The sequence below is a fragment of the Gracilinanus agilis genome, unplaced genomic scaffold (genome assembly GCF_016433145.1).
Source record: "Gracilinanus agilis isolate LMUSP501 unplaced genomic scaffold, AgileGrace unplaced_scaffold45983, whole genome shotgun sequence".
NCBI classification, from domain to species: Eukaryota; Metazoa; Chordata; class Mammalia; order Didelphimorphia; family Didelphidae; genus Gracilinanus; species Gracilinanus agilis.
Window position 1 is genome coordinate 1 of NW_025380225.1, and position 12,592 is coordinate 12,592.

At 37.2% G+C, this 12,592-nt stretch overlaps 1 protein-coding gene across 1 annotated transcript; it reads left to right on the plus strand.

Moving 5' to 3' along the window:
- Positions 1-2,383: 2,383 nt before the first annotated feature.
- On the plus strand, positions 2,384-9,836 carry UHMK1 (U2AF homology motif kinase 1; the record flags this gene model as incomplete). Its single annotated transcript, XM_044684212.1, has 6 exons — positions 2,384-2,676; positions 3,653-3,844; positions 6,554-6,648; positions 8,656-8,732; positions 8,843-8,941; positions 9,748-9,836. Coding segments are annotated over 6 exons (845 nt in total), but the record flags the coding sequence as incomplete, so codon positions are not given.
- Between the last annotated feature and the right edge of the window lie 2,756 nt (positions 9,837-12,592).

Below are 12,592 nucleotides of genomic sequence, written 5' to 3' on the forward strand. Positions count from 1 at the left end.
ATCCCTCCACTCCCGTACCGGTCATCCCCCTCCCCAACGGCCCCGGTCACCCTCCCCTCCCCCGCGGCTCTGGCCACTTAGCCTGTCATTTTCCCGACCCCCATCCCTACGTCCCCGGTCATCAGTCTCTAGCTCCTGGATCACCTTCCGGAACGCTCCAGTTCACTGTGTCTCTGCCCCCGGGGTCACTCCCGTACAGTCTTGAATGCCCCTCTTTTAGTAGTCCTTTTCCTAAAGAGGTCACCGTGAGCTTTCTGAGTGGGCTTTCCCCCTCTTCCTAGTTAATTGCCTGCGGGGAGAGGGCGTGGGGGAAGGCTTGAAGAGACCAAAAGAGAAAAACAGAGAGAGAAGAGTGAGTCTGTGCCAGAGAAATTAGTAGAGTCGTCTTCTTGGAGTCCTCTGCCACTGTGGGTTGGAGTCCTCTGCCACTGTGGGTCAGTGGGTCAATGGTTTGGACGTGTTTTCACCCCACCAGTGTCAGGACCCTAAAGGGACTTCGTTTTGCTACTTAGGTGACCTCTTATACGAGCTCTTCCATCCATTCCTGTCCAACAGGCTAATTCAATTGAATAAACATTTATTAAGCATCTACTATATGCCAGGCACTGTGCTAAGCTTTAGAAAAGAAAGGGAAATGATCCTAGTGACCATAACTTGATGACTGTTAAGTTACATGATGGTAAGGACACATACCCATCTGTGACTTTGTTAATTGGCACTTTGCTCAATTATAGAAAAGGAGAACCTGCCAAAGTACTATTCTCTGAATCTGAGTTGCTTGAGTTACCCATAAGCAGAATCCTCAAAACTTTAACACAAGTGGAAAGAGCACTCACTACCTCACCCCTAGTAGGTGCTTAATAAATGTATGAAGTTGGAAGTTGGAAGATCTGGGGCAAGTAACAGCTATTTATTATAATAAATGTGATTTGGACAAGTCATTAATAGCTGTTACTTAACATTAGTTATTATTACAATAACAGTTATTACTTATATAGACACTTTAAGGTTTGCAAAGTGCTTTACAAAATTATTCATTTTATCTCTACAACAATCTTGGGAAGCAGGTTGCTATTATTATCTCCAGATTAAGTGACTCCTTCAGAGTCACACAGCTAATTAGTGTCTTAGGTTGGCTTTTGAACTCTGGTCTTGATAACTCCAGGTCCTATATTCTGAACACTGGATCATATAGTCTCCATGTTGATTTCAGTTTACTATTTTGTAAAATGAAGAGTTAAAACTAGATGATCCACAAGAGAACCATTGTGGCTCTAAATCTGTAATCCTAACATGGTTGCCTTTTTCTGGTTGATCTGTTTTTGACATGAAAGAAGCTTTTTAAAGAAAACTAAACTATTTTGTGTTGCAAGGGTATCGTCATGAAATAAGCCTTAAGATAGGAGATTTTTATGTTTTTGTCAATACAGTAGAATGTGATATCTTTTCTGTTGTATGAAATGTAATTGTTATTGAAAATTGACCACGAAAATTGCTGGCCTTTATTGTCTGAGGCTCATGATAAACGTAGAATTATCCGGTGCTATTTTAACAAAGAAAAGGCAGCACTTTTCCTTTTTAGTTTGCTGACATTTTTCAAGTTTCTTTTTGTAAGAAGAAATTCATACTATTAGTGTTGTGTTATTTATATTACTGATGGATGCCTCTCTCTGACATTAGTGAATAAGATGATTTACGAAAAATATTAAGGTGATAAAGTTCATTTTTCAGTCCTAAAGACTTAGTGAATTTCTGGATCTCCAGTTAAGTATCTCAGGGGTTAGGAACTGGTCTTAGGATTTCATTGGCCTAAAGAACTCATTGAGGATACTTCCTCTTCCAATACCAGTCAGCATTTTCTCTGTAGCCTGGAGAGGTTGTGACATATCCATGATCACATGGCCAATATGTATCAGAGGCTAGACTTAAACCCATGTCTTCTTGACTGTAAGATTTTGCTTTTTATCTACTCCGCCATCCTAACTCCAATTGTAACCAGTAATCCCTATTGAAATCACAGAAAATAAACTAATATATTTGGTATCAGATATACTCTTATTGCTCCTCCCCCAAAGTCTTGTGATATTCATTTTGTCTATTGACCAATTTTATTTCACATTCTAAATTCATATATATTCTATCACTATCTAGTGCCTGTTGAAATTTGAAACTGTTTGTAATAGTTCATGTGTTTTATAAACAACTTTTAAAGATTTTCACATGTATTTAATGTATTTGTTTTGATCTTGTTGTCAAGAGACTTCTTATTAGAAGATGTGTTTATCTTTCAGGATTATCCTTATCAAGAGCTTCTGTGATCTATTAAGACACACTGTAACTTCTCATATTGATTTTGGGATCTATAATTTGTTTCTTGTTTTAGTGACCCTGTATGGAGTATTTACTATCCAATTTTCTCCAAATATGCCATCACGCTGTCTACTTCTTGAACTACTGGATGTCAGTGTTTCGGAACTGCTTTTATATTCTAGTCATCAAGGGTGTTCCATGTGGATGATCCAACACTGTGCCAGAGATGTTTTAGAGGCCCTGGCTTTTCTTCACCATGAGGGTTATGTCCATGCAGACCTAAAGCCACGTAACATACTATGGAGTGCAGAGAATGAGTGCTTTAAACTTATTGACTTTGGTCTTAGCTTCAAGGAAGGCAATCAGGTATGGGCTCTCCTTTTTCCATAGTTAAAAGTAGCATGATTTAGAGTCATTTAAGCTAATATATTTCATAGCAGGGGTGTTTTAATTGGAGTTTGGAGACATTTTTATCTGACATAATTGTCAGAGAAGAAGTGAACATTTTGCTTTTGTGTCCAGCAAGGTTCCTAAGAGCACTGATTGAGGAATCTTTTTATTTCTTCTGCTGTTACTACCTTTTTAAAAAAGATTGTAGGGGCAGCAAGGTGGCTCAGTGGATAGAGAGCCAGACCTGGAGATGAGAGGTCCTGGGTTCATATCTGTCCTCAGATACTTCCTAGCTGTGTGACCCTGGGCAAGTCACTTAACTCCAATTGCCTAGCCCTTGTCGATCTTCTGCCTTGAAAATAATACTTAGTATCGATTCTAAGATGGAAGGTAAAGGTTTTTTTTTGTTTTGTTTTTTAAGGTTGTAAATGCATAGATATCACAGTATTTGATGGTTAAAGAAAAATTAAAGGGCAGGGCAGCTCTCTGTGATAATATGTGGCAGGTTTCTGCAGCAGTATTTATCCGATTGCTGTGGTCCTGATATTTGTTAAAGATCTGGAGCATGCTTTCTACCAGAACTCAGTTCATAGTTCTAACAGGTTCCCTTTGTCATGATTTATTGCATCTCTATTAGAGTACTCTTATTTATCAGTACTGTTTCCTGGGTGTACAAGTTCTGGCTAAATGTACTTTCGTGCATGTATAACCCTGGGAATCTGAGAATATATATATATATATATATATATATTATGCTTGACTGTAGGAACAACTTAACTACTGTGCTCAAAATTAGAGAAGTCCTTTCATAATGCTGTCAACACTACCGATTTGGCAGTGAGCTATTAGAAAGAGTATATTTATGATAGAGAAATATGAGAGATAGAAAAAAAAAGCACTTTTTTTCTTCTGAATTGGTTTGTATTGTTCTGTTTTTACTTATCTTCTTTAGGATGTAAAGTATATCCAGACAGACGGGTATCGGGCTCCAGAAGCAGAAATACAGAATTGTTTGGCCCAGGCTGGGCTGCAGAGTGAAACAGAATGTACCTCAGCTGTTGATTTGTGGAGCCTCGGAATCATCTTACTCGAAATGTTCTCAGGAATGAAACTGAAACATACGATCAGATCTCAGGAATGGAAGGTAAGCAGGTCAATTTCTTTAATTTTGAACTTTTTAATAGATATTTTCATCATATTGACTTATATAAAGATGCCACTTACATAAGACTCCATGACCTTTCTTCTCCTGCCTTTTGTTCTTAATTATCTATTCAACTGTGAACAAGTCACTTTGAGGCTGAGTTTATTCCTCTCTAAAATGAAGATAATGCTTGTAAAGCCTGCTTACTTCATAGAGCTATATAAGAATCAAATTTTGTGTGTGTGTGTGTGTGTGTGTGTAAAAAGCTTAAAAATGTAAATCCCTTGAAATATTTTTCTTTGTTAAAAGGACTTATCCAGTAGAAAGGTGAGTGGTTAAGGAGAAAAGAGTGTGCTATGAAAACAAAAAGCAACCATAAAAACATTTTTTAATGTAAAATTCTATAAAAATGTAAGGTATTTTTGTAACTTCAGTACATTAGGGAAGTTAGTCATGTTATTCTTTAAATAATGCTGTGCCAATATTAGAATTCCTTTTGGTATCTGTTAACAAGTATTTATTGAGTCCCTTTTTCAGTACTTTGAACCACAACAGAACATGGATCAATCATAACCTCTATTGTTAGCATTACAAGGCATGAAAGGCCATGTGCTTTGTTGACATTTACTTTTGGGAGAATTAATTTGGGCTCATGAAGTAGTACAGAGCAGAGCTAAGAATTGAACCCCAAGTCCATCAAACTCCAAATCTATAGAGAGCCAGCTCCCTATATGGTAGGGGTCCTGAGTGGCGTTTTGTGGCATCAGATTGTTAAGACAGGAAAAAGAAAATGAGAACAACCAGGCTAGTGGTTATCCCATGCTGCTCCAACGCTATGGGATTTGGACTTTATTTTATACTGGTTTCAAACAAAGAACACAAAGAAAGAGTCACAGCTGTGAAGGGGTTACAAATCATACACAATCCATTAAAGTGTAAAAAATAGAGATATAGGTACAAGGACAAGGGCCAAATTCCAACCACCAATTAGTAGGGGTTAATTCTGGGAGCAGAAATATATTTCATAGAGATGTTTACTAATTGCGTTCTGCCTTGATTTACAGGCCTGCACCTGGTCAGATAGTCTGGACTAACTTGTCTGTCCAGGCCTTATCTAAGTAATATATTTTTTTAGGGTTCAGGCTTCTTAATTATCAGGGAGAGAAATTGTTAGCTCAGTTAGTTAGCTGCTGGTCTGCTTAAGGACTCAAAGCTTTCCAATAAGAATATTGAGAAAGGTGGGGATCTAAAAATGAGTCAAAAGAGGAGCCTCAGATTTTTACCTTAGATGGCCCATTCTATCTGCATCTGACATGCAGTGCAGAAACAACCATATACACAGTTTTACTTGCTGATGATTTTGTAATGGGATCCAGATAAAACATCTATTACAGACTCTGTTTCTCTAAATGACTCCTAATAACCTCTTGGAGGGGTCAAGTTGTTTTTGGATTAACCTACCTGCTGGTAGCAGAGCTTTTCAGGGCTCAGGTGACCAGGACCAAACACAAAGACTGCCTCAGCCTGGATTGGTTGCGTAGGGAATCCAGATAACAGGCCCTAAATTTGACCCTATTTCTCCAATGGCTCTCTACACAAATCCTATGTTTTCCCGACAGGATTCTGCCTTCTGTTGTGTGTGAGTGATACAGTAACAAAACAAGCATAGTGTCTAAGGAAGCACAATACTGTTCTCATTTCAGTAAATAAGGAGATGCAGCATGAAAGAGGTATAATTATGAGAGAATTACGCTAGAAACCAGAGAGGAATCACAGAATATATAGGTTAGATATGAAAAAAGATACATGTTTTAAATACCAACTAGCCATGCTTATTGGATAAAAACATCTACAAAGGTACATCTCCCATAGCTAGAGATTTGACACACTTCCATAGATTCTTTCTATACCAAAAATACCTTATACAAAGCCTAGATTCTCACTATATGCCACATATGTACAGTATATGGTTCATTCAGGGTAATAAATAACAGATAAGGATTTTCAAATCAATAATTACAAAGGAAAACATTGCCTAAGGGTTTTCCATGAAGTAGACATAAAAAGTCATAAATCACATCTCTGCCTTCTGTCTCTCTGGGCTAGTTCAGCATTTACCAACACAGGTGTTGGCTAGTTACTGAAGAGGAGGCGGAGGTAAGTCTAAAGAACATCTGAAACCCAAGAGGCACTGGACAAGTTTGTACTTGGTGCTCCTGTGCTCCATTTGAACTATAGTATCATGCAGCCGGCAACTAAACTGCAACTAGCGCCGCAGTGGATAGCGTGCTGAGTCTGGAGTCAGGAAGACTCATCTTCCTGAGTTCAAATTATCCTCAAACATTTGCTAGTTGTATGACTCTGGACAAGTCACTTAACTCTTTGGCCTCTGTTTCCTCACCTATAAAATGAGCTGGAGAAGGAAATGACAAATCGCTCTAGTATCTCTTCCAAGAACACCCCAAATGGGGTCACAAAGAGTCACTGAACAACAGTAACAACATTATGTAGCTGCTTTTGTTGCTAGTTTATTTACACATCGCTTGTCTCTAATTATATTTATGTCAAAAGGTCTTTGAGGCATTCACTAAGTCTCGTATTCTTTTTTATCCCCGTGGCACTTGATATACTGTTACAAGAAATACTCAGTGAATAAGGAATGCTCTTAGAATTAGTTATCAAAAGATGACCTCTTTCTCCTTCTCTCAGGTAAACAGTTCAGCTATCATCGATCACATATTTGCCAGTAAAGCTGTGGTGACCTCTGCAATCCCAGCCTATCACCTCAGAGACCTTATCAAAAGGTACATTATATAATTCTTAAATTAACCCTACTTAGTAAATGAAGTCATTCTTTTGCTGTATGTGAATGCTTATAGTTGAATGATTTTTAAACATAAGAGTTTTTGCTCTCAAAGAAATACTTGTGTATCCTATAGAAGTTACTTTGTATTAGGAGTCAGACTTTTTTTAACTGCTACAGTGTGGCTTAATGCTTAGCCTTACTCAGGGCCAGGAGACCTGGATTTCCATCCCTGTCTCCAACACTTGGTAAGTGAGCGAGTTCCCCTGTGCAAGCCATTTAACTCTCTGCATGGGATGACTTCTTAACTATGAAGTATAGAGTCAGTAATAGCACCTGCCTCAGGAACAGGTGAAGTTATATGAAAGTGCTTTGTGAATCTTGAAGTGATATCTCGGTGTCAGCTGTTATTAATGTTGTTTTCAAAAGTTAGAAGATTCTTTTTGCTGAGAACCATATGCTGGGCCCCTTCCAAAACTTTGACCTAGAAGTTGTTTATTAAGTACTGGGAAAATACTGAATCCCTTTTTCCTTGGCTTCTTGAAACTTTGGGCAGATGTTTAGACTTTAATGAAAAGGAGAACATTTTAAAGGTCACTTAGATAAAGTCGACTTTCCTAGGTTACAAAATGAAGTATAATATTGGCTATGAAATTTAAAATAAAAAGCCTGATGCTTTATATGTCAAAATTTTATAAAATTCTTTGTTTCTAAAAGTCTTTTGTAAGCAGAAATGTTTCTGATATCTTTCAGATAAATCCTAATGAAGCATTTGTAGTTTATAAGAAAATAATAAATGGAATATTAAAGTGACATTTTGGTTTCTGGCCATATGGAGCAGAAATGAGCATGCTAGACGGAGGTGGTGAAAAATGGGATGTCTCGATTGAATTATGGTTTGACAAATTTTTTTGGACACAGGTTTACAAACTCATATTAGTTTTAAATTAGCTGGGATTAATTTAAATCATTTACTATTGCTATAGCCTATATTCAACTTTGAAAGGATAATTTAAAGACTAAAAAACTAATAAATGACATTTTATTTGGGAGGCAGAATAAACTAATAGAAAGAGATTGAACAATTAGGTTAAATTAGATTAAAAAATTAAGGAAATCCAAGTCCCATTGTTGGCTTTATTGTTTGGGGGAAGTTATCTTGGACATATCACTCCTCCTCAGAAATTTTCTTTAGTTTGCTATAGCCTGTTGAATAAAGTTGATTGGTGTTCAAAGCCCTACAGAATTCAGTTCAGTTCAACAAGTGCTTATGAAGTTTCTATTCTTCACGTGTGTGTGCTTGGCTCTGGGCAAAGGGAAAGACAGGTTCTGCTGTCACATAGCTTCCTTGTTGATAGGGGGAGAGGACAGAGAGTATGGAGAACATGTAAATAGCTCTCATATGGAGAGTAAGGACATATTCAACGGGAGAGTTTCAGACAAAGCTTTAGGATATATCTGAGCAAGAGCTGACCACAGTCTGGCACTGCCTGCTACTCTGCCTTTCTAGACTTCACTCTTACTCAGGGTTTGTTTTTGTTCCCAGAATACACACTTTGGGTGACCCCTCCCACTGCTGTGTCTGTGCTTTATAGCCCTAAGACTAGAGTATCCCCTGCCCTCTAGGTAGCTTTTTCATAATCCAGTTGAGGTGCCATCTCCAGGCGACCTTTCTCAGTCTCTCACATCAAGTTATTGTATGTCATAGTTGTTTGTGTTTGTGTCTTACCCTGTCTACACCCCCTCCCCTTCCCAGCTGTCACCTCCTTGAAGATTTTCTCTAACCTTTGGATCTCCCTCTTTAACATTACAGTAAATTATATTTATCATTTCTGGTAACTGTGGAACAGTATAAGTTAACTTTAGATTCAGTTTCTCTTTCTCACTGTTAGTATACAGATTTCATAGCTTAACTTTACAATGGTATCAGGAACTTTTCAATATATTATTTAAAATTATTGTATTTTAGAGACACTGAATTAAAAAGAAAAATCCTTTCCTATTTTAGCATGCTTCATGACGACCCAGGCAGAAGAATTCCAGCTGACATGGCGCTATGTAGTCCCTTCTTTAGCATTCCTTTTGGTAAGTGATAGTTAAAAAGTATAAATTCTTTTCTGATCAGTTGAAAATCACTTGTATTATTGGAGTTAATGAATATTCTCTCATTTTAACAATGACATTTGTTTTAATAGCCCCTCATATTGAAGATTTGGTGATGCTTCCTACGCCTGTGCTAAGATTGCTTAATGTGTTGGATGATGACTATCTCGAGAATGAGGAAGAATATGAAGGTAAATCCTTAACAGCCATGCCGAGATCCCTTTTTCTATTATGTTTCATTGTGCTCTGCATCCCAGCTTCCAGCTCTGAATTGTCACATTTTCTAACCCCCTTTCCACATTTAATGCTGTCCTTCCCTCCTCTTACTTAAAATTTTGCCCCAAACTCATCTTTCCATGAAGCTTTCCTAGACTAACTCCACTAGTTTTAGTGAATTCTTCCCTCTTCTTCACACTTACCCTTGTGTACAATTCTAATAGCTATTACTAGCTATAAACGCTCTGTGTTTTTGTCTGTATTTTATTTTTGTGGGTATCTTATAAGTTCCTTAAGGGCAGGACTATGTGTAACATTTTCTTTGTATCTGCTCTGCATTAACCATAGAGCTGGAAACACAATGAGTAGTCTTTAAATGTCCAAATTAATGATTTTCACATTGTTAAAATTTTGTAGGTTTTATGTTTTCTTTAATAAAGTAATAATTTTTTACTGAAATAGCTCATACTTAAGTATTAGTTCAGAAGGGCGGCGTCACTATATGATAGTATTTGCTGGATTCAAGTAGTTTGTTCCATAAGAAACCATTATAGAAATTAGATGATAATATGATACTTACCCTGAACTTTAAAGTACTAGAGAAAGTGCCTTAGTTTCTCATTTCTGTACTCTTTGATCTAAATCAAATGAATTTACATGTGCTAAATACTTTGCCAACCTCAGAGTGCTTTATAAATGCTAGCTATTGTTAAACTGTTTTAATAAGACAGCTTGCTAATTATAAGGAAGGGAATTACTGTCATTTTGTTTTAATAATCAGATGTTGTAGAAGATGTGAAAGAAGAGTGTCAGAAGTATGGGCCAGTGGTGTCTCTGCTTGTTCCAAAGGAGAATCCAGGCAGAGGTCAGGTAAGCAGGTGGTGTTGGAGCAGAAGAGGTATAGTCCACATGAATTCAATGAGCACTTTTTATATTTCCCCTGTTTTAGTTTATTTAGACATTTACTAAGCCCTTGTGCAGGATGGTGCATCATATTTGGTGCTAGAGATTCAGAGCCAAAGATCCCTTTTTTGAAGAAACTAACATTGTACTGAGGGAGCATAGAGAGGGAAGAATACTGGCTTTGGAGTCAGCAGGTCCAGATTCTAAACCTCTCTTTTTATTGCTTACTACCAGGTAAACTTGGGCAAATCACTGGGCTTCCTTGGGGCTTGGTTTGCTTATCTGTAAATAAGGAGGTCTGATTAAATGGCTTCTACAGTCCCTTCAACTTCAATATCTATAATACTGTGTATACAGATAAATACAAGGTAGTTTAATAATAAATACAGGGTTGTTCGAGGGAGAGATACCCACAAACTTGAGGAGACAGAAAAGATATCAGAAAAATGACACTGGAACTGAACCTAGAAGAAACATTAGCATTCTGAAAGACAGAAATGGTGTGATGCCATCTAGCCATGTGGGAACAGTTTGATGAGTTATAGAACTTTTGAATATAGAAATCATTTGAATATAGAAGAAACATTAGCATTCTGAAAGACAGAAATGATGTGATGCCATTTAGCCATGTGGGAACAGGGAGATGAGTTATAGAACTTTTGAATATAGAAATCAAATGTCAATCACAGAATTTTGAAGTTGGAAAGTACCTTAGTGACTATCTGGTTGAATATTTACATGAAAGTAATCTTTCCTATGACATACTCGACAATTGGCCATCTGTTCTCTGCTTAAATAGTATAAATTGAAGATCTAGAGTTTGCCAAAAACTAAAAAGCAATAAGTAATCCAGTTTGTTTGGAATATAGAGTTTCTGGAGGAGATTAATGTTAAGACTGAAAAGACAGGTTGGAGACATATTGTAGAGAGGCCTGAAAGTTAAGCTGATAAGGTTCTATTTTATCCTGTATGATCCTTAAGCCAGACATATCAAATTGATAGGTCATAAGACTCCCGAGTGCCATATGAACCAGATTAAAAGTTTAATTGGAGGGCAGCTGGGTAGCTCAGTGGATTGAGAGTCAGGCCTAGAGACGGGAGGTCCTAGGTTCAAATCCGGCCTCAGACACATAGATAATGTTCATTTGTGGTTTTCTAAGTCAGTATTGCAGCCTGCAGAGATCTCTTCCTCTTTGAGTTTGACACCACTACTATAGGCAATGAGTCACTGAAGGTTTTTGAGCAAGGCAGCAATCTGGTCAGACCTGTCCCTTAAGATTATTTTTTGCATCCATGCAGAGGTTGAATTGGAGAGAGGGAATTGAGGGGAGGGAAAGCACTTAAGCTATTATAATAATCCAGATGTAAGATCATGGAGCCCTGAAGTCTGTGTTGATGGCATTGTGAGTAGAGAGGAAGGATACACACATGCACACCCACAGGCACACATTTATGTATAGATGAGTTGTTGTGAAGGTAGAGTTGACAGGACTTAGCCACCAATTAGATATGGACCAATAAGGAGTTAAGGATGATATCATGAATTAAAATCTGAGTGACTAGTAGGATAATGCCTTCCAAAGAAGTAGGTTGGAAAGAAGGACAAGCTTGACTGGAAGAGGAGGGATTGATGATGATTGCCCTTTTTTGACATCTTGATTTTGAGATACCTATAAAACATACAGGTGGAGACAGTTTATGACACGGGATTAGATATAAGGAGAAGGATTAGGGATAGATATGTAGATTAATCTATATTAGATGTCCTAATTGAATCTATAAGTGCTAATGAAAATCACTAGAACATAGAAAAAAAAAAGAGTTCCTAGCATTAGTGAGCACACCTGTAGTTAGGGAGTATGAGATGGATGGTAATATGGCAAAGAAAACAGAAAAGAATAGTTAAATACACAGGAGAGAACAATGGGAATTAGGGAAGCCAAGGGAAAAGAGAGTAAAGAAGAGTAGACAGTGTCAGAAACTCTTGAAAAGGCAAAAAAGGTAAGAATTGAGTAAAAGATAAAGGCCAGCAGCTTTTCCGATTATGACATTTGAGGGAGTAATTGTAGTAGAGTTGTTGGGTTGGAAATGGGATTGTAAAAGGTTGAGAAATGAGTGGGCAGTAACAAGATGGAAACATTAATTATAAATAACTTTTTCAGGATTTTTGACAGTGCAAAGGAAGAGATGTAAGGTAAAAGCTTGAGGGAATAGTGTCAAGTGAAGGTTCTTTAAAAAGCATAAATGAGACCTCATGTGTATGTTGGCCCCTGAGAAAAAGACCTGAGTAGAGGGGGAGGGAGGGAGAGAGAGAGAGAGAGAGAGAGAGAAGAGAGGAGAGAGAGAGAGAGAGACCAAAATTGAGTGAGTTAGTTTATCTTTGTGGAAATACGTACATATGAATACACCAAGCATATATGTACATGTATACACAGACATATATATAACCATATATGACATAGCAATAACTGATATTCCTTAGGCTGTGACATATATAAAAAGAGAGAAAGAGACAGAGAGGCAGAGACAGAGAAATCAAAATTGCCTGAGTTAGTTATATATATATATATATACCACATACATATATATATATATACACACAAATCTGTATGTGTATATGTATAAATACATACATATATAACCATTTATAACATAACAACAACTGACATCATTATATGTGTAAATGTGTGTGTAGGTGTATATATATATGCATATATATATAT